A 27,927-nucleotide genomic window follows, 5' to 3' on the forward strand; every position below is an offset into this window, starting at 1 on the left:
AGTGCAATTTTTAAGATTAGATACTTTCAACAAATGAATATTGAGTATGTAGTAATTGTACTTTACTATTTTTGATTTAGTAGGAGTAGACTTTATTTTAATTATTTATTATCAAGAAAAGAAAATAATACAAAAAAAAAAGAACCAATCAGAGATGGCTAAGTTACAAAAGATTTCCTCACAATGGCATTACCAATTTAATTTTCGTGCCTCACGTGCTTTCAAAATACTTCATTCACGGATTTCTTCTTTTATTGCATTTGAAAGAGAGAAATATTACTTCCAAGAAATTTCCACTCACCTGCATATGGGTTTTGTAATTCATCTCACCCTTATATATTTTTCACTCACTCACACAATTAAGCTGCCCACATTTGAGCAGAGAAACAGACGAGAAAAAAAAAATACAATAGCACAGCCTCCCTCTCCACGAGAAATCAACCATCAAAGCTTCACCATCTTTCCTCAACTCAAAAAGCTCCGCTAAACAGCCCCATCTCCACCGCCAAACCAGCAGCCTCTGTAAGCATTTAAATTTTATTGGATTTAAACTAATACAATTACTTGGACTATATTTTAAATTCAAGATATGTTAGTCCAAATAAATATTATGGGCTAATATAATTGAATTAATTATATAAGTCCAATATATATAAATTAAATAAATAAGTCTTAATCCATTGGGTTAGCCCATTTAATTGAGTTAAAGTGATGAACCCACTTCATTAAGCCCAAGATGTCATCTTCCTAGAGGCCCAATTCGGTGCCACGTGTCATATTACATGGTACGCCAAGTCAATCGGAAGAGCCAATAAGATCATGCCACGTGTCAAAATGACAAGGCATGATAAGTCACATTAAAATGCTAATAAAATCATGCCACGTGTGCAAGTGACATGTTCTGGCCAATCAAATGCGGCCTTGTCACGCTTCAATTTGATTGATCAGAAAGAGTTTGTTCTTATCATAACTCTTACCTCCCACAACTATAAATAGGGGTCTTCATAACTCATAAAAGACACCAGAAGTTATAACAAGAAGTAAGAAAGAGCTCATGGATCAAACACTGCAAATTCCTCCACAAGTTTTAAGTTCAAGCAATCAAGTTCAAACTCAAGAACGAAGAACAAATCAAGTTCAGCTCAAGAACGAAGAACAAATCAAGTTCAAGTTCAAGCAATCAAGCTCAGGCTCAAGAAGAAGATCATCGTTCATGGCAACAACTACATATTCAAGATCAAGCTCGAAGGCCCTTAAATTTATTTACTATTGAAAAGAAGAATCAGAGGATTCATAGAGATTGTACACTCAAATTACTTGAAATCATACTATGATTGTTGCAATATTTTTCAGTCTCGATTATTTTCCTGATGCAAATTTATTGTCTACAAATTCTGGCATACCCAGTGGGACAATCTCTACCTCTCATCTCAACTTTTCAATCACCAAAGTTCAAGAACATTGAAATGGTTTCAAAGAAAATCAATTCCAGTTCAACTTCCACCAAGGCCGCTAATTTCAGGTTTTATGCTGATGTGGAAAGCATCCTCGATGTTACCTTTGGAAGCTTTGGACCAGTTACGAGGAGTAAAGCAAGCTCGTTAGGACAACAAGCACCCCAAGTGTCGTCCCTATCAACCCCTATTTTCGGATCTTCGTCCTCTAAAGGAGCAAGATCTTCCACAAGCGCACCCGAAGGAGGAAGCGATGTTGCTGAAAAGATCAAGAAAACTCTTGCTCTGCTTGACCTCTCCGGATCCAAGCACTATGCTGTGAAGGAAAATGATGATGCTTCAAGTGATGGATCCTCCCCACTTACATCACATAGCGTGAGCCAATCGAGGATCAATCTGTATGACAATCCATGCTACTCTCCCTCGTCCACGACAATCATGTAAGCCGTGGTAACAAACACTTCATATATGGAGGAGCAGTTGGCAAACTTGACGGAAACAATCGCTGGCTTGACCAAGTGCATACAAAATCAAGATGCTAGAATTAACAAGCTAACAAACAGGGTGGGAATCTTGATGGAATAAGAATCCACCCATGCACCAGGCAAGCTCTGAGAAGTTCCAGAGATTGATTCTCCCCCAAGACAAGTAACATCCGCTAAGGCTATCCCTGTCTCATCTGAAGGGATAATTCCAATCGATCAATTGAAAGAGTAGATTAAAGGAACCATTAAGAACAAGTATGAAGTTGCTGCTAAGTCCTCCCTTACATATGCAAAGCCATACACTGCAAGGGTCGATATGTTGAAGATATCTGCTGGCTATCAACCTCTAAAGTTTCAACAGTTTGATGGTAAAGGTAATCCAAAGCAACATGTGGCGCACTTCGTTGAGACGTGCAATAATGCTGGGACGTATGGAGATTACCTCGTCAAGCAGTTTGTCCGCTCGCTAAAAGGAAATGCTTTTGACTGGTACACATACCTCGAGGATGGATCTATAGATAGCTGGGATCAACTAGAGCAAGAGTTCCTCAATCGCTTTTATAGCATGAGACGTACTATGAGTATGATAGAACTTACAAATACTCGTCAACGAAAAGGTGAACCAGTTATCGACTTTATCAATCATTGGAGGAATACAAGCCTCAACTACAAAGAGAGGCTTAGTGAAGCTTCTGGCATGGAGATGTGCATCCAAGGCATGCATTGGGGACTCCGCTATATCCTGCAAGGTATCAAGCTAAGCACATTTGAAGAACTTGCGACTCGTGCCCATGACATGGAGTTAAGCATGGCCTCCACTGGAAACGAAAGGTTGCCTATCTATGAGCCTCGCAAAGGGAACGACAAGCAAGAAGTCAAGAAGTAGGGCAAGTTCGTACCGAAGTTTGAAAACAAAGAAGCTATAAATGTCAATGCATCACCTGTGAAGTTCACAACAAAGGTGAACAAGAAGCAGAGTACAAAATCCACTTCTTTTCAAGATAAACTAAGTGGGAAGTTGACTCTAAAAGAAATACAAGAGAAGGAGTACTCATTTCTAGATTCTGATGTGCCAGCAATTTTTGAAGAACTCCTCGAGTTAAATCTCATTGAGCTTCCAGAGATGAAGCGGCCAAATGAAGCTGGGAAAACTGATGACCAAAATTACTACAAATATCATCGAGTTGTGAGCCACCCTCTAGAGAAGTGCTTTGTCTTCAAGGAAAAAGTTATGGACTTGGATCGTGAAAAGAAGATCGTGCTTGAAGATGAGAAAGCAAGCGCAAACCAAGTCTCTATCACATTTGGCTCATTCAATCCAGATTAATTATGTAGTTTTAAAGAAAGTAAAGATGAAGAATTACTGGAGAACAACAAAGTTGAAGACGATCAACTCTAGGATGATGAAGGTTGGATGCTAGTGACTCTTCATAGGCACCACAGAAGGAGCCCATGAAAAGAATCAGTAGAACAACCAACAAGGAAAATAATGGTAAAAAGACCAAGGAGATGGAATCCAGTTAAGCACTTAAAGAAAGCAAAAGTGGAGGTGCACCACCCTCAAAAGTCACGACATCCAGTGACCTTGGAGGAGTTTTTACCAAGTTGGTTCCGCACGAAGATTTCCCATGGGGGTATTAATGCCTCATGTTGCCATGCTGACGAAGGGGAAGAAAAGAGTGATGACCTACCATTGGTACCATCTTCGGAAAAGCTCATCGAGTCCAATCCTTAAGAAGTTAATGCTTGTGAGAAAAAAGTCACGTTCACAAATGACGATCTTCTGCTAGGTGACACTCTTCATAACCGCCCATTGTACCTGGTTTGCTATATGTGTGATGAAAGGGTAAATTGAATTTTGGTTGATGGAGGATCCTCAGTGAACATTTTTCCAATTCGCACTGTGAAAGAACTTGGTATTCCCATGAACGAACTCTCAGAAAGTCATGTGATGATCCAAGGATTCAACTAAGGGGGGCAAAGAGCCATAGGTGCGATCAGGTTGGGAATCACCATTGAAGATATGCAATCAAGTGCATGGCTGCATGTGATCGATGCAAAGACTTCATAAATCGTCTTGCTTGGAAGGCCTTGGATACATGAGAATAAAGTGGTTCCATCTACCTACTATCAATGTTTGAAGTACTACGAGGGTGAAGTCGAGAAGAAGATAGTTGCTGATGATGAGCCATTCATCGAGGCTGAGTCACACTTCGCCGATGCAAAGTTTTACTTGAAGAACCGCATTGTGAAGGAGCTAAAAGCTGATGATAGCATGAAAAGCAAGAATGACGAGCCCACAACTAAAAGAGCTGAGGTGATTGCTGGTAGAGCCAAAGCTATAACTGAGGAGGTACAACCCAACACGAATAAATCTCATAGAGGGGATATTGCGTCTTATGGCAAGAAAGTAAGTCCTGCACTCCAATATGTCCCTAAAAGAAAGAAAGATGAAGGCGAATCATCTAATCTCCAAACTAACATGCTAAAGGAGTTAACTCTTCCGGTAAAATGAATTGAGGCAATAAAGTTGTCCTCAAAGCCACTTGCAGGGTTTGTATCCCAAAATCGTTTGCAGAATATGGCACTCCCTACAAAGCGAACAGATGAAGGTTTTGATCCTAATGCTTACAGGCTATTTGCAAAAGCTGGATACAATCCCAATAAACCGTCAAAGTTAGGGAAGCTCCCATCAGAAGATGCGATGAGGCAACCACGTGAAGGTTTGGTATACAAGCAACTGTCACCAGTGCGCATCTCTATAAGAAGGGCGAGCAGCAATTATATCACTGTAGAAGATGAATCTGTCGCTTCTAACAGGCCTTCTGTCTTTGATCGACTTGGAAAATCAACTGTGAGAACTTCTGTATTTGAGAGATTGGGTCCATTAAAGAAGGGTAATAAGTTCCAGAGAAATTATCGAAATACAAAAACAGTTGCTTTGCCCAAAATTCAGAAGATCTCTAAAGATTTCCAAAGTTTGGTTCCTTCTAGAATGAAGCAAAAAACAAAAGTCATGGTTTCATTTGATGAGGTACTGAAGATGAAGCCATACACTGTGGTCTACACTAAAGAACGTGATGAAGATGAAGAAATTATGGGTTCTTCGTATCATGTTACTGCACAAGGCGAGCATGGCATTTTATCTCTAATGGAGGATGACGAGAAATTGGACAATGTTTCACCGTGTTATCATATATCCTTCAATGATGGGGACCCTCAAGAAGATAAAGATGCGAAAGATGCTCCACCTGAACTTGAAGAAGGAGTGAAGACCACAGTTGATGCCTTAAAAGAAGCTAACCTTGGCACCGATGAAGAACCAAGACCCACCTACCTAAGTGCTTTACTAGAAGTGGATGAAGAAAGCACTTATATTGAGTTACTCAAGGAGTTCAGGGATGTCTTTGCTTGGAGCTACAAAGAGATGCCTGGCTTGGACCCGAAAGTAGCAGTCCATCACCTTGCCATCAAGAATGGTGCTCGCCCTATTAAACAAGCCCAAAGGCGCTTTAGGCCGGACTTGGTTCCCTTGATTGAAACCGAAGTTAACAAACTCATCGAAGATGGCTTTATTCATGAAGTTAAATACCCAACATGGGTTTCAAGTATTGTCCCTGTAAGGAAGAAGAATGGCCAGATTCGAGTGTGCATCGACTTCAGGGATCTCAACAATGCGTGTCCCAAAGATAAATTCCTGCTTCCTATTCCATAGCTGATGATCGATGCTACTATCGGTATAAGGCAATGTCATTTATGGATGGTTCGTCAGGCTATAACCAAATTCGCATGGCACCAAAAGATGAAGAGCTTACGGCATTCCGCACCCCAAGGGTATTTATTGCTATAGGGTAATAATGCCTTTTGGCTTGAAGAACGCTGGTGCTTCTTATCAAAGGGCTATGCAGAATATTTTTGACGACCTTCAACACAAAAATGTTGAGTGCTATGTGGACGACTCAGTGGTAAAATCAAGAAAGAGAGGCGACCACTTGAAAGACTTGAGAATGGTGTTTGAGTTGCTCCGAAGGTTCCAACTTAGGATGAATCCATTGAAATGCGCCTTTGGAGTTAATTCCGAAAAGTTCCTTGGTTTCATTGTCCGGCATCGAAGGATTGAAATTGATCAAGCCAAAGTAGATGCAATCTTGAAAATGCCTGAACCTAGGGATATTCACGAATTGAAAAGTCTGCAAGGAAAGTTAGTGTACCTTAGCAGATTCATCTAAAACCTAGTTGGGAGGTGCCAACCATTCAGTCGCCTTATGAAGAAAGGTGTCCCTTTCAAATGGGACCAAGCGTTTAGCAATGCCTTTGAGAGCATTAAATTCTACTTTATGAAGCCTCCGATTTTAGCAGCCCCTATACTTGGAAAGCCGTTGATACTATATACTTCAGCACATGAAAGGTCTGTTGGAGCGCTGTTGGCCTAAGAAAATAGTGAGGGGAAAGAAAAATTCCTTTACTACTTGAGCAGGATGATGACACCAAATGAGCTGCATTATTCGCCAATTGAAAAATTATGTTTGGCGCTAGTCTTCTCAATCCAAAAGTTGAAGCACTACTTTCAAGCTTATGTCGTTCGTTTGGTTTCTAGAGCAAATCCCATCAAGTTCGTGATGTCAAAACCTGCCCTTAGTGATTGACTAGCAAGGTGGTACCTCCAGTTTCAACAATTTGAAATCGTGTACATCCCTCAAAAGGCCATAAAAGACAAGCGTTAGTGGGCTTCTTAGCAGATCACCCTATACCTGATGATTGGGAGTTAACTGATGAACTACATGATGAGGACGCAATGGTCATTGAAGTTTAACCTCCATGGAAGATGTACTTTGATGGTGCTGCACATCGCGGAGGAGGTGGTGCTGGTGTAGTATTTATCACTTCTCAAGGTGAAGTTCTGCCCTACTCTTTTACGTTGATGCAACTCTGCTCTGACAACTTTGCTGAGTATCAAGCACTAATACTTGGGCTTGAAATCGTCGTGCACCTCGCTACCTTTACTACAAAGATACTCTATACAGAAGGTCATTCGAGGGAGTAATCTTGCGATGCTTAGGGGAAGAAGAAGCACTCCAAGCTTTGCAAGAGGCACATTTTGGGGTATGTGGGTCACATCAGTCTGGACCAAAGCTCTACTTCCATATAAAAAGGATAGGATATTATTGACCAACTATGGCAAAAGATTACTTGGACTACGCTCAAAGATGCAAGGCTTGTCAATTCCATGCGAATTTTATTCATCAACCTCCTGAAGTGTTGCACCCGACTGTGGCATCCTGGACGTTTGACGCTTGGGGATTGGATGTTGTTGGTCCACTACCAAAGTCCTCTAGTGGGTACCTATACATCTTTGATGCAACTGATTACTTCTCAAAATGGGCTGAAGTTGTTGCTCTTAAGGAGGTAAAGAAGGAAAATGTTACAAGTTTCATCCGAGTAAACATAATCTATCGCTTTGGCATTCATCGTTACATAATAACGGATAATGGAAAGCCATTCAATAATAGGTTGATGAACAAGATTTGTGATCTCTTTGGCTTCAAGCAACGTAACTCTTCGATGTACAATGCTGCCGCCAATGGTCTAGCTGAGGCATTCAACAAAATTCTATGAAACTTGTTAAAGAAAGTCGTCTCCAAATCCAAACGAGACTGGAATGACCATATGGAAGAAGCTCTATGGGCATATAGGATGACTCACCGCACGCCAAGCGACTTCTTATTCACTCATTTATGGAGTCGAAGCCGTCTTGCCACTCGAGCGTCAAATACCTTCATTACGACAGGCTATTCAAGAAGGGATCACTGATGAAGAAAATGCTTGACTTCAATTAGCAGAGTTGGAGGCTCTTGATGAGAAGAGGTTGGAAGCTCAACAGAGTCTTGAATGTTATCAAGCTCGATTGTCTCGCGCATTCAATAAAAGAGTTCGCCCGAGATCCTTTCAAGTAGGGGATCAAGTCCTTGCCGTACGAAGACCCATAATTACTTCCCATAACTTGTAGTGAAGTTCACTTCAAAATGGGATGGGCCATACGTCGTACGAGAATCTTACTCAAGTGGGGCTTACAAGCTAGTTGATGCAGATGGCATGAGAATCGGCCCTATCAATGGCAAGTTTTTGAAGAAGTATTATCCTTGAAGTTGCAACTCTCCTTGACGCATGAGCCTAAACTGCATGTTCCTACACTCCTGGTCCGTATGAGTCTAAACTGTGTACGACCCACCACAAAAAAAAGGGTCCGCTAGGTTGAAAACCTCGAAAGAGGCGGCCTAGGCAAAAGTTAGGACATAAAAAAAATAAAGTCTGCTAGGTTGAATACCTCGAAAGGGGCATCCTAGGCAAAAGTTAGGACATAAAAAAAATCACCCATTCTGAACTACAGTATGACTTGATCCTTTTCACCGAGGTACGTAGGCAACTTAGAGTTTCATTTTGAGTTCAGTCGCATAAGTTCAAAAGATATATATTGCCCTAGCCGTTGTCCAAATGAAGTATGATCGAAGTAATTCATTCAAACAACACTTGAAAATCAGGCTGAAATTTCAATCTTCTTTTGAACCTTGGATCTCATATGACTTAGATGGGGGCAAGCCTTCATGATAAACCAGTGTCTCCAATAGGGCGATTATAGTCTTTTAGGAGGCTACCAAGTATTTGCACTGGAATTCAGCGATTTACTATGTCCTCATGTTCACCAAATCTTTAAGTCCTCCGGTCTTCAAGTTTGTTGCTCTTCAAGTTGAAATGTTTAAACCCTCCAAGTCTCCAAGTTGAAGTCTTCAAGTCCGTCAGTCTTCAAGTTGAAGTCTCAAAGTTGAAATCTTCAAAGTTTGTCGGTCTTCAAGTTGAAGTCTTCACGTTCGCCACTCTTCAAGTTGAAGTCTTCACGTTCGCCACTCTTCAAGTTGAAGTCTGCAAAGTCCGTCAAATCTTCAAAGTTTCCAAATATTCAAGTCAATGTTGTCAAGTCCACGAAGTCTTCGAGTTGAAGCTTTATAAGTTTCCAATCTTAAGGTGGACATATAAGTCCCTTTGCACCTTAAGTTGGCCTCTTTGTGGGTTTAAAAGGAAACTATAACTCTCGAATCTTAAGGTGGACATATAAGTCCCTTTGCATCTTAAGTTGGCCTCTTCGTGGGTTTGTCCTTAAAAGAAAATTATAACTTTCCAATCTTAAGGTGGACATATAAGTCCCTTTGCACCTTAAGTTGGCCTCTTCTTGTGTTTTTCCTTAAAAGGAAACTACAACTTTCCAATCTTAAGGTGGACATATAAGTCCCTTTGCACCTTAAGTTGGTCTCTTTGTATGTTTGTTCTTAAAAGGAAACTATATTTTCCAATCTTAAGGTGGACATATAATTCTCTTGAGAGTAATCTATCCGATAGTCGAGGCACATTGAAAGTAATCTCTTCGATAGTCGGGGCACATTGAGAGTAATCTCTCCGATAGTCGGGGCACATTGAGAGTAATCTCTCCTATAGTCAAGCCACATTGAGAGTAATCTCTCCGATAGTTGGGGCACATTGAGAGTAATCTCTCCGATAATCAAGCCACATTGAGAGTAATCTCTCTGATAGTCGTGCCACATTGAGAGTAATCTCTCCGATAGTCGAGCCACATTAAGATTAATCTCTCCGATAATTGGGCCATGAGAGTAATCTCTCCAATATTCGGGCGGGGATGAATACCCATCCCCTCACACTATAAGATTATCTTCTTCATACATGGATTATCTCGTTAAACAAAAGTTGTCTTTCTCGTTTGACCTACAAAAAAAAAAGACAGAAAACGCAGAAAAAAAGAGTTTGTTACCGATAGACGGCCACGAGTGCGTTCGCATCGGCCTTTTCCTTTTCGGCGTCAGATTCGGCCTTGTCTATACAGAGGCCAACCGAGCCTCGAGCTCCTCTATTCTTCTTGCTTGGACCGAGATTTTTTCCTTTATTTTTTGAAGTTGGTTTTCGGCTGATGACAACTGGGCTCGAGCAGTTTCTTTCTCTGCAGCAAAGCGGTCCATTCCTTCTTTCCACTTCAAAGACTCCGCTCTTATCACATCGACTTCTTCACAGAGTTTTCCAATCATCTCGATTTTCTGTTGTAGCTGTGAGACCGAAAGATTAGCCATCGTTCCGGTATCAAGCCCATAGGCTTTTAAAAGCATTATTACCTGCTCAGATAGATCGATCTGATCTTGGTGAGCCCTGGCTAACGCAGCTTGGAGGTCTTTTATTTCCTCTCCCCTTTGGCCCAAAAGGAGCTTTAAGGAGTTCCTCTCCTCTGTCACCCGTTGAAGCTCGGCCTCGTATCGACGCAGTTCGATTCGGGACCGAGAACATGATTCTCGATGAACTGCCGCAGCCTGCAAGGAAAGAAGAAACGAAGTCAGAAAAGAAAAGCAAACTTAAAGGTAACGCCATATGATTTAAGGCCTACCTGATTCAAAGCCTGCTTCACTCCGTGAAAAAGATCTGATGCCTCACTAGTACCGGCAGTGTCTTCGACGTCGATAAACAGGTCATGAAAAGGATCCTCTCCATCATGAGGCCTATCTAATTCGAGAGCCCCCAAAGCTTGGGCTTCCCGAATTGCCCCTGCGAAAAAAGCAGGGAATGTGGGCGAGCCTTTGATTGCTACTGCCCCAAATGAGTTATCTGGGGTATTCTCTTCGGTTCGAAAAGATTTAGGAAGATCATCTTCAGAGATATCCCCCATCCGTCGGCTTCGATGGGAAACATCTTCGATCTCCAGCAACTCGGGGACTCTGCCCGAATCTCTCTCCGATATATCCTCAGTTCAAGGCTGAGCCTGATGAACCATCATCGATCCAGTTGCCTGTGGAGCGTTGGTGGTCTTCTTTGTTTGGGCCGCCAAAGCAGACCCATCATTCTCTTCTTCTTCCTCTTCTTTATCCCTGAGACGCAGAACTGATTCTACGGTCAAAAGAATGGCATTCTTGTTCGGCTTGCGAGTCGTCCTCCTCTTCGATTTTTGATCTTCGAGGACGGGGACTCTTTTCCTCTTATTATTTTTCACCGGCTTTGGGAAAGAGGCCAAAGCCTCATCCTCGACAGAAAAGGGCATCAAAACCGCATCCTTGCCCACACCTGCATACGAAAACTTTTACTGAAGTATGTGAAAAACATCTTATTCGAATTACCAAAAGATACGAGAGAGGTGCTCATCGTGCTTTTTGGCCTCCCATCGGCCCTTTGACAAGTCGCGCCATGAGCACTCGGCATATGAGGAGGTCGAAACCAGATCACGTACCCAGTTCTTGAGATCTGGCACTGCGTTGGGAATCCAGGGAACCGCTGCATCACAAAAGGGGAATATTGGTGAGAAAAGGAATGAAAGAACAACATAATAAAAGATAATCGCAGAATTAAACTTACGCTTCATGTTTCACTCCTCGGGAAAAGGCATCTTTTCGGTTGGGATCAGGTCCGAAGTCCTCACTCGAATGAACCGGCCCATCCAGCCTCGATCCTTATCCTCGTCTATACTCGAGAACAAAGCCTTGGCAGCTCGACGTTGGAGTTTTACTAACCCTCCTCGAAAAAGGCGAGGACGATATAATCGGACAAGATGATCGAGGGTGAAAGGCATCCCCTCAATTTTACTCACAAAATATCGGATAAAATAACAATCCGCCAAAAGGAAAGATGTATCTGGCCTAGGGTTATTAAGTGTTTATGGCAAAAATCTATGATAACAGGGTCGAGGGGACCTAACGTGAAAAGATAAGTATACACGCTTAAAAACCCTCTCACGTGAGTAGTAATATCCTCTTCAGGAGACGACACTACTACCTCTTTGTTCTCCCAGTTACAATCTTTTTTTATCCGCTCGATGTGCTCCCGGGTTATCAAACAAATATATCTCAATGCGGGCTCACATCGTCCAGGAACCGGCGAACCTTTATCAAGTTTGAAATCGGAGGTAAGAACACACGCCACCGGAATGCACTCCTCAGGACGAGGATCCACCGGTGTTTTATCGGCGGCGAATTGGGAAGAAGAAGCTTTTTCTTTTTGGGGGACAGTTTTGGATGTCTTCACCATTTTGGATTTAAAGAAGGTGACAAAGATTTGGTAATTTAGAAGAAGAATTTTGCAAAGAGAAATCACAGATTTTCGAATAAGCTCAGAGAATACGAAAAAGAAATTGGAAAATTTGGAGGATTGAAGATGTAAAAGTGATAAATGATAAAAGAAAGGGTTATTTATAGGTTTAAGCAATGGCGGTTCAGTATTAGCGGTGGCCTACCACCGTCTGACATGAATTAAATACCTTGAAAGACTACATCGACGGGACATCTATCACGTGCGTCATGGTCGACCCCAATGTAAGCGTCAGCTTATAATCCGATCGAGCTGTTGAAAAATCATATCGTTTCTCACCACATTCTTCCTGAGAAATGAGGGGACTATCTGTATACAGTCAAAATAGATTTCAGCCTTCGTACGATTGATCGAGTTCGAAACATAATCGATCAAAGTAAGACTTCAAGGTGAGTTCCGAAGATGGTACAAACAAGATTCAAGTCCGAGTGACCGATCAATGTCGAGCTCGATATTATTATCAACTCGAATCCAAATCGAACTATGATTCAAAGTAAAGTTGTCGAGCTTATGGTCCAGAGACCGACCAATATTGACCCCAAATCAATTCAAAGGCCCGAGTCAGAATCGAGCTCAAGCCAATATCGAGAGCTCGAGGCAAGACTGAAAACTCGAGTCAATATCGAGCTTATAGATAGGAGCCGTTGCAATCCCACTAGAAGAGAGAATCTTGGCAGAAATTGTGGAAAAACTGATTTATCATGGGTCTCCCACTATGTATTTTTAATTATATCTAAAGTAAGATCCCTCTACTATAAAGGGGATGGTTATCATTTCTGTAGGGGCAAGATTTTGCTAACATTGTAATTCAAGCACCATATTCTCCTATAGTGAAGAGTTGTTCTTTCATGCTTCTTAATTTGATTCCACTTGTTTACTACTAAAATTCATCTTCTTTACAACTTTGTCTATTTTTACATTCTTTGCAATCCATACTTGATATTTCTATTTATCCTTACGATTTGTATTAAGCTACACCACATATCCTTAGAACCGCGTACAAATTCAATTCTGTCCATTTTTCGGGTAAACATCAACCAGGTAGTTTTGATAGATTGCCTAATAGTGTTACCCGTGAGTGGCTTTAAAACTATGCCTAGCCCGGACCCCTTCACGTTCGAAGCCCCGTCCATAAAAAGGGTCCATGCCCCCGATGACGTACCCAGTTTCAACAAGAGTTCTTTTTCGACTTTGGGTACGAGGGTTGGCGTGAAATCGGCCATGAAGTCTGCTAAAATATGAGACTTGATGTCCGTACGGGATTGATATTCGATATCGTCCCCACTGAGTTTGATGGCCCATTTGGCCAATCGGCCTGATAGTTCGGGCTTGTGCAAAATATTATGAAGCGGGTAAGTGGTTAATACACATATGAGGTGACATTGAAAGTATGGATATTGGTTTCGCTTCCTCGACGGCGAACATTTCTCTTGAGGCTGGTTGTTCTCTGTACACTATTTTGACTCCTCTCGATGTTGGGAATTTAAGGACCTAGTGTAGGGTCGAAGGTACAGCTCTCATATTGTGGATCCATGGCCTTCCGAAAAGGGCGTTGTATCTCATGTCGCCTTCGATCACGTGGAACTTCATTTTTTGGATGGTTCTGGCCACGTTTATCGGTAGAATTATCTCGCCTTTGGTGGTTTCACATTCCATATTGAATCCATTTAGAACTAGGGTTGCAGGTACGATCTGGTCCTGCAGGCCGAGCTGTTCTACGACCTTCAATCTGATGATGTTGGCCGAGCTACCTGGATCAATCAACACACGCTTAACTTTAGTTTTATGCATGAGTACGGATATTACTAGTGCATTGTTATGAGTTTGTATGACTCCTTCTGCATATTCATCATTGAAGGACAAAGTTCTTATGGGTGTGTAATCTTGAGTTCGAGATCGCTTTTCTCTCACAATCGATGTCTTAGTGCGTTTAAACACCAGTCCCTGAGGGGTATCGGCGCCGCCGATGATCATGTGAATGATGTGCTGTGGTTCTTCTTGTTCGTTTTGCTTGCCGAAATCCCTATTTTTAAAATGGTTCTTCGCCCTATCGCTTAAAAATTCTCGAAGGTGCCTTTTGTTGAATAACCGGGCTACTTCCTCTCTTAGTTGCCTGCAATCTTCCGTTCTGTGGCCATGGGTGCCAAGATATTCACACATTTGATTGGGATTCCTCTGGGCAGGATCGATCTGCATGGGTCAAGGCCATTTAGTGTCTTTGATACGTCTGATAGCCGACCCGATGCAGATGCATCAATGCTGAAATTATATTTCGATAACCGAGGCGCTTCCTTAGATCCGGCAGGCCTATCGAACCTACTGTTTATCAGTCCCTGGGACCCTTGACCTCGATCACTTCTTTTGTTATTTTTCCCGGGGTTATGTCTCGATTCACTGACTCTGTGGTTTCTATTGTACGGTCGGTATCGATCCCCGATCAGACCTTGTTCTCGATTAATATCACTTCGAACAGCGGGTTCAGACCCCAATTGGTCATCTTCGACCCTAATTTTTGATTGGTATCGATTGTGCACGTCAGCCCACGTGATGGCTGGGTATTCGATCAGGTTATGCTTTAACGCCGTCAAGCCATCGAACTTCGTTCGTTCAAACATTGAGTGAAAGCCTGAACAACCCAATCATTTGTGACTGGTGGCAGATCCATTCGTTTCATTTAAAAACGAGATACGAACTCCCTCAGCATCTCGTTATCCTTTTGTCTTACCTTGAAGAGGTCCGATTTCCATGTTGTGACTTTTATGGCGCCGGCATGTGCTTTCACAAAAGAATCTGCTAACGTGGCAAACGAGTCGATGAAATTTGGTGGTAGGTTGTGATACCAAATCATTGCTCCCTTCGAGTGGGTCTCTCCGAATTTTTTTAACAACACAGATTTGATTTCATCGTCTTCTAAATCATTGACCTTGATGACACATGTGTAAGAAGTGACGTGCTCGTTGGGATCGGTCGTTCCGTTATATTTGAGAATTTCGGGCATACGAAATATTTTGGGGATTGGTTTTGGGGCTGCATTTGAGGGAAAAGGTTTTTGCACAAATTATTTTGAATCCAACCCTTTTATCATTGGTGGAGCTCCCGGGATCTGATCGACCTTGGAGTTATATGTTTCTACTTTTTTATCATTGGCTTCGACTCGCTTTGTGAGTTCCTCGAACAATTTAGCAATTTCGGGAGTAGTCCCCGATTCTTGCTCATTTAATTTCACTATGGCTGGCTCTGTTCTGTGGGTGATTTCTCGAGGTGGATTGGGCTCCGACCGGCTTTGTAGCTGGGTTTGGCTCTGCAATTGGGCTATTGCTGCCTGTTGAGCTTGCAATATTTCGAAAATCATATGCAAGCTGACACTGTTTTCCTCGACATTATAGGTATCTCGAGCTGCAGACCGAGTGCCACCATGAATGCTATTTTCGGGTTCAGAATGTAGGTTCGCCTCAATGGCCACATGCGAATTGATATCTATCGGCGCTCCGATTCGGGCTCCAACGGCGTTGACAAGTGGTCTTTCGGTACTGGGCATCAAGTTATTGTTCTCATCTTGAAAACCGGCTTCGTTGTCGATTGGTGTGGCCATTTGACTGGTAGTTAGTCGTTGCTAATTCGAAATCCAAGATATTTTCGGAAACAAGCGCAAAACGCAACGGTGTATTTTTGCAGATTCGTATCAGATAACCACTGTTATCCTTAGCCCCACGGTGTATGCCAAGCTGTTTACCCAAAAAACGGATAGAGTTGAATTTGTACGCAGTTCTAAGGATATATGGTGTAACTTAATACAAATCGTAAGGATAAATAGGAATATCAAGTATGGATTGCAAAGAATGCAAAAATAGATAAGGTTATAAAGAAGATGAATTTTAGGACTAAACAAGTGGAATCAAATTACGAAACTTGAAAGAACAACTCTTTACTATAGGAGAATGGTGCTTCAATTACAATGTTAGTAAAAACTTGCCCCCTACAGAAATGATAACCATCCCCTTTATAGCAGAGGGATTTTACTTTAGATATAATTAAAAATACGTAGTGGGAGATCCATGATAAATCAGCTTTTTCACAATTCCTGCCAAGATTCTCTCTTCTAGTGGGATTGCAACAGCTCCTGTCTATAAGCTCGATATTGACTCGAGTTTTCGGTCTTGCCTCGAGCTCTCGATCTTGGCTTGATCTCGATTCTGACTCGGACCCTTGAATTAATTCGGGGTCAATGTTGGTCGGTCTCTGGACCATAAGGTCGACAACTTTACTTTGCATCATAGTTCGATTTAGATTCGAGCTTGATAATAATATCGAGCTCGACATTGATCGATCACTCGGACTCAAAGCTTGTTTGTACCATCTTCGGAACCCACCTCGAAGTCTTACTTCGATCGATTATGTTTCGAACTCGATCAATCATACACAGACCGAAATCTATTTCGATCGTATACAACGTGTCATATTTTTAAATATCCTAGGTGTATCTGCATCTGAGTACAAGACTATTTTACCTAATGTAATTTACTGAGAAAATGACACAAATGGCCCCAAATATTTGGGAGTAGGTTCAAAATGATTCCTTAAATTTATTATTGAGCAATTTTAGTCCTCTAATTTTTTCAGAAAAGTGAGCATTTTTTGTCTTCATCAAATATTTTACAAAATGTGACTGTTATATTTAACGAAAAATAGTTATAAAAAGATTTAAATAGAAATACCAGGAAAATCCTGTCAAACCTAGAAGTCACAACTAGGGGCGTTCATGGTTCGGTTTGGATCGATTTTTCCCTAAAAAAAAAAATAAACCAAGTAAGTTTTTTTTTTTTTTAAATATTGAAACCGAACCAAACCAATTAAGTTGATTTTTTATCGATTCGGCGTATGTCGGATTTTGTCGATTTTTTAATTTTTTCGGTTATTTATCGATTTTTTCTTAAATATGAGATATACACTACCAAACACATATTCAGGCGTCTACATTTTCAACATAACACTGTTAAACCAATTGATCTTTGAGAAATCTATCATTTTGCCAAGATATATTGATGATAATTGAATCAAATAGTGATGAATAATTTTAGGACTCAATTAAAAATAAATTATTTTTAACATGAAATAAATTCTTGTATTTAGCAAAAGAAAACTACTAATCAAACTAGAATGTAAACGCAAATGACTAGATTATTATAATAGCAAAGAAGTAGACTAAAAGTGCAAACTATTAAAATGTAACATAAAATTTTAGAAACTTTGTATATATATATATATGGTATAATAATAAATTTTAAATAGCTACTTCTATATTCAGTTTGGTTCGTTATTTTTCGGTTATTTTTTGATTAAAACTAAAACTAAACCAAATTTGGTAGGTTTTTAAAATTCCAAACCAAAACCAAACCAAACCGAAAAAGTATCGGTTTTTTTAGTCGGTTTGGTTTGGTTCTATTTTTCGGATTTTTATGAACACCCCTAGTTTCGCAACACTAAAAATTGCAATACATACCAGAAATATATAAGAGTTCCTCCCTCTACCCTAATTTGTTTGTTGCAGTTTGAATTTTGAGACTCAAACTTCTCAATTTTTACCGCGAATTTGGACATATAATCTTTAATTTTTAAAATAAAATTTACATATTTAGAAATTATATAAAAGTATTATAAGTTACAATAATTAATAATTTAAAATATTAATAAATCATGGTAAAAAAACTCATTTAATTCTCAAAATCATAACTGCATCAAACAAATTAGAAAAGAGGGAGTAGCAAAACATTGCACCCAAAAAGCTGCTCGATCTCCAGAAATGGATCAAAAATAGGACAAATCGCACATATAAATGCGAGTTCATGTTAAATTCTTTTTTTTAATATTTATTTATTGTTCTCGTTAATGCAACAACCACAAATTGTAAATATTTAATATGGACCAAGAATATATTCAAGACACTTTTAACCTACGCAAAAGTTAGAGAGTCATTTTCGCTATAACTTACCCTATAGTTAATTACGCCTATAAATAACTCTTCTTTCGTGCCTTTGCCGCATGTTAGACGGACAACGATGGCCGCTTATTCTTGTTGCTTGAAAGGTGTGTTCGAGAGCAAAGTTCACAGTGAAGAAGAATGGGATGTTTATACTGAAAAAGGAGAGGCTTTGTATTTACGTTCTGTTGCGAAGCCAGGTACCAAAATCACCAAAGTTTTCCCGAACAAGTCTAAACTGCGGAAAGAGTTTCTGAAGCGGGCGGTAAATGACCCAAAGCCGACCAATGTTCAGATGTGGAAAAGGTTCAACTTTCGTCCCATACTCAGCAGATTTGGTTGGGAATCATCTAAGGGACTGCCATTAGAGCAGCCACCTGCAGCAGAGTGCAGGGCTCGTAGCAGCAACGGCAAGCACAGGTTTCTTTCTCATCTTAAGACTAAGCTTGAACTTCTCTTTAATCTTTACTAGTATGTCACAGTATAAGTTTTTATTTCTGTTTCAAGTTTTTTGTCTTTTTTATGTGTTTTCCATAGTTGTTTCATGTTTTTTCACTATGTTCGTCTATGTTTTCGTTCTTTATGTGGGTTTTGTTTCGTTCTTTCTCTGCTTTCTATTTTCCCCCTCTTCTTGTGGCTTAGACGTTGTGTGCTTTCATGTTCTTTCCATAGATGTTGCTTGTTAATCTTTTAGTTCGTTCTTTCTTTGGTTTTTCTTGTTCGTTTTTTGCGTTTGTTCGTGTTTTCCTGTTCTTACTGTGGTGTTTAGTTCCTTCTTTTTGTGGTTTCTGTGATTCATATTAACTGTCCATAGTATTCTGTCTCGTTCTTTTCGTTTCAAGATTATGTCGTGCTTTCCATAGGTGTTGCATGTTTTGCACTTTGTTCGTAGTTGGTTCTTTGCTCTGTTTTGTGATCTGTTTTTTATGTGCTTTAGGTTATCTTTCTGTGTTTTTTTTTTATTTAGCAGTAAAGGTAAACTTTTATTAATAAAAACTCAATAGCTAGTAATAAGTCAAGAAAAAAAAAAAAAAAAATAAAAAAATGAAAAAACAAAAAAAACTTATTTCGTTTGTGTTTTCTAGTTGGTTCTTTGCTCTGTTTTGTAATTTGTTCTTTATGTGCTTTAGGTTATTTTTCTGTGTTTTTTTATTGATCAGTAAAGGTAAACTTTTATTAATAAAAACTCAGTAGCTAGTAATAAGCCAAGTAAAAAAATAAAAATAAAATAAAAAATAAAATATGCCAAGTACAGCATATTTTAAGATAAGAAATCCAGCATTGTACTAACATCAGTAGAAAAATCTACACTAAATTTTCAGACTCTGGATACATCTACTTTTAACAAGTAAAAAATTCTCTGCTTTTCCCTCAAAACAATACTCCAATCATTTTTCCCTCTTAACTAAACATGCACAAACTTCAGTTCCATCTTCTTTCTTGACAATTTCATCCCTACCCAGTAAGTCAAATCCTCAATTCTGTCCCAAAAAACCAATCTTTTTTTACTTCTCCAAAAAATCCATCTTCTTGATAATTTCATCGACGCCCACCAAGCCAAATCCTCACATCTGTTGTAAAAATCCAATCTTTTTCATATCTCTGAAGTATTTTTCAAGTGTGTGTTACTCTAATTCAATTTCAGAAAAACTACAACACTGGACCTTTTTTCGGTTTCTTGCTTGATTATGGGAGAAGAACTATTTGAGAGGTTAAGTGTGCTGACAAGGTTCAGAGTTTGGGTATGGAGTTTAGGTAGATCCAATTAATAGAATGAAAACAAATCTTTGTTGTAGATATGTGTCAATTTTTTTAATACTTCTTTATGTGTTAGGCTAATGGTGAGTTGTATTGATAGTTTTTGGGTTTGGAGGAAATATAAGGGTCAAGTTGCATTAGGATAATGTTTTAGCTAGGGCTGGAGATTGGTGGTTTTTGAGGATTCTAGGCTATACTTTCTGGATTTTCCATTAGGAACTGATAGTTGTCTTGGCTCTGAAATTATGTTGTTTGGACTGAAGATGATGATTTAGGCTTCAATATATGTTGAATTGTGCTGTGACCAGACTAAAGGATTCTAAAAATAGGATTTTTACTGTGTTGATGTTTGTTGTGGGCTGTCATGGACATATGTTTGGCTATGAAGGTTGCATTAGGCTTTAATGTTTTAGGTTGAGCTGGAGGATTTTTAGGATTCGAGGCTATACTTTTAGGAATGCCGAATGGGGATAGATAGTTTTATTGCCTTTGTAATTGTGTTGTTTTTGCTGTAGAAGATGAAAGATTCAGATGTTTTTTGATCTAGAGAATGTGCTTTGAGGGTATATCGTTGTAGCTTAAAATGATCTGCATTACCTCTTGAGGAAATATATTATGCAGTATACTGTGATGAGACATGTTAAGGTTGGAAAACAAGTTATTACTGATGGGAGGATAAATGGTTCCTTGAGGCTGCAGAGCAATAAGAGAAAGAGAGGTAGAGAGAGAGAGATACAGAGGTAGTAAGGTAGAGAGATAGAGAAGGAACAGAAGAGAGAAGAGAACAAAATGAGGAGAGGAATAGATTGAGATAGAACGAAAATTCCAATCGAATATTCACTGCATGGGTTCGCATTCTTTCTCTGTTTATATTGATTACAAAGTGATGCTGTGCCAAGTTGTTACACACGTGACTTTCAACCAACCCACATGCCTCTAACAAATTGAGATCATTACAAGTTTGTTCGTGAGTGTTCCCTAGTTGGTTCTTTGCGCTGGTTTGTAATCCGTTCTCTACGTGTGTCTTAGTTCTTCTTTCTGTGTTTTCTAATTCTTTTCTTGTCTTATGTTGTTTATGGTTTCATTCTTTCATATCTTAGGTTGCTATAAAGCACTTAAGCATGTTTTAATATTTATTGATGTATTAGGCTAATGTTAAGCTGTATTGATAGTTTTTGGGATTGGAGGATATATAAGGGTCAAGTTGCATTAGGATTTATTATATTTGGATAGGGCTGGAGGATGGTGGTTTTTTGAGGAGGCTATACTTTCTGGATTTTCGAGTGGGGACTTATAGTTTTCTTGGCTCTTAAATTATGTTGTTTGGACTGTATATGATGCTTTAGGCTTTGATATATGTTGAGTTGTGCTGTGACGAGACTAAAGGATTCTGAAAATAGAATTTTCGTTGTGGTGATGTTTGTTGTGGGCTGTCTTGGACATACTATGAGGGTTGCATTAGGCTTTAATATTTTAGGTTGAGCTGGAGGATAGTGATATTTTCATGATTCGAGGCTAAACTCTTAGGATTGTCGAGTAGGATAGATAGTTTTATTGCCTTTGTAATTGTGTTGTTTTTGCTATAGAAGATGAAAGATTAAGATTTTTTTGATGTAGAGAATGTGCTCTGAGGGTATATCCTTTTGCCTCTTGAGGAAGTATGTTATGCAGGTTGGATGTGTTCAGTTTTGAGGGTGTTTAGGATTGTTGGACCTATTTCTTGTGCTATGAGCCTATGACACTTGGTGTCATCTGTTAGTTATGAGGTTTTAGGCACACAGGTTGATCTTGAATGGTTGAATTAACAGGAAATATTGTGTCAAGTCTTCTTTTTCTAATTTTTGAGCCAAAAATGAAAAAGGATAAAGTTTTTTTTACTGCCATTTTATATATTTGTTTTTAATCTCAGTTCTGATTCTATTCAAGTGCAGTTTGTACAGGCCCGAGCTCCTTTTTTTGTGTATGCTGGTGATCTGTTGGAGGTTATTGCACACACATTTCACCTTCCGAACCCCAAGTCCATGTGATGGTTTATTGCTGCAATTGTCATAATCATTGGCACGGATGAAGTAAAATCTGCCCTGCTTTATTATCCGCTACAGTTTGAAGAAGGCTTTTGTTTTAGATTTGAAGTTTGGTGCTTTGTGATGGACATAGAGTTGATAATATAGATCAATTAATTGGTGGGGGGACAGAGAAAGCAATAAAAAGGGCAGGTGAGGCGCCTTGCCAATGCGGCAAATGGGTGTACGTGATTGTGGTTCCCCAAGGGTTGTACGTGAGTTAGCCTTTTGGACCCTCACTAGACTGAATAAGGATGGGTCCTTGTTTTGGTCCGAAGGTGATGTATGCTGAAACAGCCATCTGCATTTGACTACGGTCTAACCAAAAAATAAACGAATAAGGCAACTTTCTTACATGCATTGCCAACGGGTTGAACTGGGACACACCATGTATGTATCTGGGACAATGGGATGAATTTATGAAATCCACCACAACAGAGGCAGCGTATGAGCTTAAATGTTAGATCCATATATGATTGAATGCTAAGCCGTCTGCACCCACAGGCCCATCATGTCTCATGTTGCATTTCCCTAGGTCCTGGTGAGTGAGCCTTTTGGATTCTCACTGGTGCCTCCAATTAATAGAGGACTATATTTCTACTGATAAACCAACAACTTGGTTGCTTCACTGAAAGTCGACGACAACGGTCTTTGGATGACTTTTTCAAAATATCCACTCTCACTCATAGCTGGGGCAGGCGATACCTAATTTCTGTCATATATTATACTTGAGCAGCTTGCTTTCATTGGACTTGATCCTCTTCCACCCCTCACACATTCTGAAGACAGAGAACTGGCTACATTTCAGTTGATCCGGTCTGATCATGTGCACTTCTATGGAATATCTGAGATTCTGAAAAGTTTTCAAAGAGCTATCACTGACTGCGTTCATCTTTACAAATCAAAATATAAAGGCTTGTTACATATTGTCCAATCATTAATTCAACTGTTCAGGGTGACATAGTGATGCTAAGGTGACTTGTCTATGATCGTAAGTGATGACAGGTCATGCTGATCCTACCTCAAGAAAAAAAAACAGAGTTTTTAACTCCGCCTGTGTTAGGATTCTACTATCCCACAGCCGGTCCCAAGCCCGGAAAAGGAGGAGGGTTTATTGTCTTTCATAAGTCAGTTCCTTCATAAATATGAACCTTACAAAACTTGTAATGTTAATTGTGGTTCTCTCTCTCTCTCTCTCTCTCTCTCTCTCTCTCTCTCTCTCTCTCTCTGTAGGGCACACATATCCCCATCCGACAAAGTCTCTCTTGTCAGCAAAAATCTGCTTCTTTCTCGTTTTCTGCTAAAATTTTCTTTTATCCTAAAATCTGTTCAAAAAGAGTAATATTTGTTTGCCTTCTGCTAATATACAATAATATTTGCTGCTCATGACGTGTTTCTGATTCCCTTTTTTACTGACTGCAAATCTGGTGTTGGGGTAGTTCAATTCTGGAAATAGGATTATTAGGGTTGTGTGAAGAAGCCCTTTATTCTTTTAATCATTGACAAAGTCGAATGAAATAGAATATGACATGATAATTCTCTGTCAAATATCAAGCAGTCCACATGAGAAGAATAATAACCCCAAAAATCATTAAGAAAAGCTCAGAACACACAGCATGTTGCTGTTATTCCCGTTGAATATTTAGAACATGCTCAGTAGAGGACTCATGAATAAGTCCTGTACATGCAAGGACATACATATAGTTTTTGATACACAAGAGTACAATCACACGCGGTAATACAAGTCATAATCTTGGAGGATCAGTATTGGAGTAATTAGGCGCAAAATATGCATACACCTATTCATGATTGATGACTTTATTGTTTGTTCCATGCTTTACACTTGTAGCACAGTATTTCTAACTAGTTGCTGTCACCTGATGCTTGCTTCAGTTTTGAGCATAATGTTAAGGAGCTCAGTTAGCCTTTGATTTCCTTGTGAATAGAATCTTCTGACATTTTGGCACTTTTGATATCCAGAAAATATTGAATCTCTAGCTAAGGTAGAACCCCTTTTGTATTGCCAAGGTAGAATCTCCTTTGTATTGCCAAGGTAGAATCTCCTTTGTATTGCCAAAGCACTTGTTGCACACTATTTCTAACTTCTGTCGTCTGATGCTTGCTTCATTTTAAGCGTAATGTTAAAGAATTTATGTCAGTTTTGAGCATGGTGTTAAGGAATTCGGCTGGCCTTTGGTCTCCTCATGAATAAGACTAGAATCTTCCACCATTCTGGCACTTGATATCGAGAAAAATAAATTGATAATTTCCCAAGAGAGCTGACCTTTGCATCAACCACCCACAGACTCTTTCTAACTATGTTTCCTTCTAATTTTGCATTTTGTGAACTAATATCATACGTAGGAGTATTTATGAATTATGAGGCTAATTCTCACACGGACAAGGAAATGAAATCAAGAAAAGCCAAACTTTAAGTTTTTTTTTTTTTTTTTTTGCATTGAAAAAGTGAGTGTTATTTGTTTAATTATGAGGGGAACTCTCTCCCTCCCTCTCTTTCTCTCTCTCTCTCTCTCACACACACACACACACACACACACACATTGCACATTCCCATCTTGCAGAGTCTTCCACACGGATGATGTTGAATCTGCCATCAAGCCTTACCATTTGATGTATTAGCGATAGTTCACTCCTGTATCTCAAATACTTTCTAAAGCTAGAACTCCAAGGCCTCAAGTAGGTTAACTGGTTTTACTGCTGTGTTTTCTTTTCTTGATTCCATTCATTCAAGTCATGGTGAATTTTTTCTCTGTTATTAAAAACCTGCTTCTTATCCAACATGTCTTTTCCTGTTCGGTAATAGCTTCATTAAAAGTTTCCCTTATTGCTTACATTGTGTTCTTTTGTGATTTGCAATTAAGTAGCTGCTTCCTTGAATGCAATAAAGAGGATGGCATTGAGATTTGAGGGCACATATGACACTCTTAAGGAGTGCAGTTATTTGCAAACCAGGGAGGAAAATGAGTATCTGTCCACAATATAGTGCTACTCGGACGTACATTAATGGAACAAATGGGACATCAAATAGAATTGCTTCAATGCTGTGTGTGTTCAATGACACTGCCGATCTGTTGACAAAGGGGTGGCAAAAGAAAGGGCATGGCCTCGTTTCTATGTCTGTTTAGAATACAAGTGCAGGGGTTAAGGCCTTCTTTTGATTTTTTTCTTACCGTTAAACTGCATATTTTTAGACCTGCTGATAAATTTGAATTTCCTTATTTAAGAACCATGGAAAGATCTGCAAGTGCATTAGAATTTCTATTTTAAATTCATATACAAGGCTTTTCTATTATCACATTTTGACAAGACATCACTAACATTTCAGTATCTGCTGGAAGAGTATGCGGCGGTAGATCCTTTCTATGCTCTTGGGGTGCCTTGTCTTTGTTCTTTTCAAATAAGGCTCCTAGTTTGGTAGACTGTTGGGGTGATGATTTTGAGAAACCTCTGCATGAAGTTTTTGAAAAAGAGGTAAAAACAAGTCTGCAACCTAGGTTAACTGCTTGCACCTTTTACTGACTACTGTGGATTAAGTGGTCCTTGTCACCATTGATTTAAATAAGTTACTTTTGTCATCTCAGGTCCAGAAAATGAGGGTTGTCCAGGTACAAAATCTTTGGTTTGAGATCTTGAAGTCCCAAATAGAAAACAGGACCCTTGTTTTGTTTAAGATGACTTTCATATGATTTTGCTATTGTCCTCGTTGCTCGTTGGAAAATTTATTCATCTACTATTCTGTTTGTTATTATATTGTACTTGCGCAGAATCTGCGCACTATGAAGTCTTCTAACTCGTGTATATTGTGTACACAAGTCCAGCTGAAACTGTTGTGTTCAATCTCGCCTTGATTGCTCTTCCATGATATGTTAGAGAAAGGTTGCAACAATTGACATAAAGCATTGCTTGGTCCTAAATCTCTTTGCCTCTTATTGTGGTTTTGCCTTCGTATATTTCAGGGGGTAACAAGTGAATCACATCCATCTAAACTTGTTTGCAGCTGGCGAAGTTGATACTTTAATTTTGACAAACTCACAGGGATTTGATTAATTCCGACTATCAACTCCTCTGACGTGTTCACTGACATTGTCTTTGGTTATATATGTCTTCGATATTGATCTTGATATTAGTTCTGTTTTCTGTGAGACAGGTTACTACATTTCTTAATGCAAGTTACTATCCTATCGAAGCTGAAAAAAGGTCTAAATTACAGCGTAGGCCAATTGGACTTGGGTCAAGGGTATGTGAGACATATTTGTGTTACTTCGCCTGGCATTTGATTCTAGGAGGTTGGCCTCTGTACATCCTTTTTCATCAGGATGTATCCTTGTTCAGATGGGTCTGTTCTTATACTTTGTCTTTCTATATCCTGAGCAGCTGTACAAGGTCATATTTAAGACGACATGCTACTATGCATTAAAAATCATCAATCATGTACCAGTTCAATTTTGAAAATGTGATCCAAGTCAAAGGAGAGTCTTAAAAATGTTGAGATCCAAAATACTACAGGATACTATCCCATCGGAACAGATGTATGTTGAACTTTATTTTTGATTCTACATCATGAAATGCTTTTGCATTGAATTTCTACTAGAAACAATATTTCATGTTCAGTGAATTCTTTGTGTACTCTTTCACCAGTTGTCTAACTTCATAGCTAATATGTTTCCGCAAATCTGCTCAATTTCACCAAAAGAAGTAGTTTGTAATCTCGTGATCATGTGTAATCATATAACATATGGATGTTAGGCGTGATTAAACAGTTCAAAAGAAAAATAACTTTGCGAATCCAGTTAGTACAAATTGAATTAAGTTGCTAAATTATATATAGCATTTGTGTAGTTCTTTTCTTGTGCAAATTGATCCATTGTGTTTTAATTGGAACTCTTAGATAATTGGTGGAACACTGCTTCATGATGGGGCTATTGCAGAGATGAAGACTGGCGAAGAGAGAGCTTTGGCGTTCACATAAGTACATCTTAACTCTAACATCTCAACCAGATTTGTGGTAATATTTATTTCTACTTCCTGATCAGAAAGCACTCTTTGTACTATAGCTTCAGGACAATGAATGGAGCTTTGGGATGCTTGTTGAGTTATCTCTCAACCAGCCATTTGTGGCATCAATTTATTTCTGCTGTTTTTCAGCTTGAAGTTGCATCGATGAATTGGAACTGAAAACAGTAAGCAAGTTTGTCTGATATAGATGGTGCAAATTGATGTTTGCTAATTTTCCTTCGCGTGCCCCTTAACAATGGTTAATAGTGAATGATTACTTTGGTCAACCTGACGTAGAGTAGAGGGTACATGTTTTCCATTTTCTATGTCTTCCCGTTGGTCTAATCCTTATAAAATTTCCATGATGATTTTCTGTAACATGTTATGAAATTTTGCTTCTTTCATCTGTTTGTGCAATGGCGGTTTTTGAATTAGTTTAGGCTTGTGAACTATTATTAGTTGTTTCTATTTGTAATTGGTTATAGAACGTTACTGCCTTCTTTGTGCTTGATGTATAGTAAAATATTTTTCAGACATTCACCTGCAAGCTGTTTATTCAAAATCAAGTATCTGTAATTTCACTGTATTTCTTTTATGTACAACCAATTTTTTCTTCAAACATTATTGGTTTTTTTTCACTTTTAGCTCGCGTTATAAACTATTTACATTACCCGAAAAAGTGTATAAAATTTGTATATAACATACAAAATGTGGGATATCTAGCCAGGAGAAGATATATAATTACAGCGGTGATTTAACATACACAAATACTTGAGTAAGTTGGACTGAGTTTCAAATTGTTCACTTTTGCATATGTTTAGGTCATATGTATCTTTTATGTTTTATACTTTATACTAGGTTATAGCTAGCCCGTCCTCATAATTAAAATATTTTGGTAGTTACATGCTAGGGAAGGGGCTTCAATACTTTTGTTTGAAACTGTAATTACATTTAAACGTCTATTACAAAGAGCAGCCTAACGGACGCACAGTTCATCCCATGTTCTTCAATAGTACTACTGAATCAGAAATCACTTGATCGTTGCT

General features: G+C 39.2%; 1 protein-coding gene and 1 long non-coding RNA gene across 5 annotated transcripts; both read left to right on the plus strand.

Moving 5' to 3' along the window:
- The first annotated feature begins 1,922 nt into the window (after nt 1-1,922).
- On the plus strand, nt 1,923-3,266 carry LOC138904936 (uncharacterized). The gene is made up of 3 exons (XM_070193431.1): nt 1,923-2,018; nt 2,172-2,813; nt 2,901-3,266. The coding sequence occupies exons 1-3, from the start codon at nt 1,923-1,925 to the stop codon at nt 3,264-3,266; spliced, it is 1,104 nt and encodes a 367-aa protein (XP_070049532.1).
- A 19,663-nt stretch (nt 3,267-22,929) lies between these two features.
- LOC104105819 (uncharacterized) lies at nt 22,930-27,417 on the plus strand. 4 transcript variants are annotated; one of them, XR_004509515.2, is made up of 3 exons: nt 22,930-26,415; nt 26,775-26,855; nt 26,941-27,417. It is a non-coding gene; the product is annotated as an uncharacterized lncRNA (long non-coding RNA). The 4 variants fall into 4 exon arrangements; XR_011413922.1 differs by having other exon boundaries at nt 22,930-26,172; nt 26,261-26,415; nt 26,775-27,417; XR_011413923.1 differs by having other exon boundaries at nt 22,930-25,357; nt 25,468-26,415; nt 26,775-27,417.
- Nucleotides 27,418-27,927: the final 510 nt, after the last annotated feature.

Source organism: Nicotiana tomentosiformis, chromosome 2 (genome assembly GCF_000390325.3).
Source record: "Nicotiana tomentosiformis chromosome 2, ASM39032v3, whole genome shotgun sequence".
Taxonomy (NCBI): domain Eukaryota; kingdom Viridiplantae; phylum Streptophyta; class Magnoliopsida; order Solanales; family Solanaceae; genus Nicotiana; species Nicotiana tomentosiformis.

Bases quoted from the DNA above. Each gene is read 5' to 3' on its own strand.
- LOC138904936 (XM_070193431.1), top strand. From the start codon at position 1,923: ATGGAGGAGCAGTTGGCAAACTTGACGGAAACAATCGCTGGCTTGACC. The intron at 2,019-2,171 runs GTGGGAATCTTG...TTGAAAGAGTAG, and splicing joins TTAACAAGCTAACAAACAGG to ATTAAAGGAACCATTAAGAA. The intron at 2,814-2,900 runs GTCAAGAAGTAG...TTCACAACAAAG, and splicing joins AAGGGAACGACAAGCAAGAA to GTGAACAAGAAGCAGAGTAC.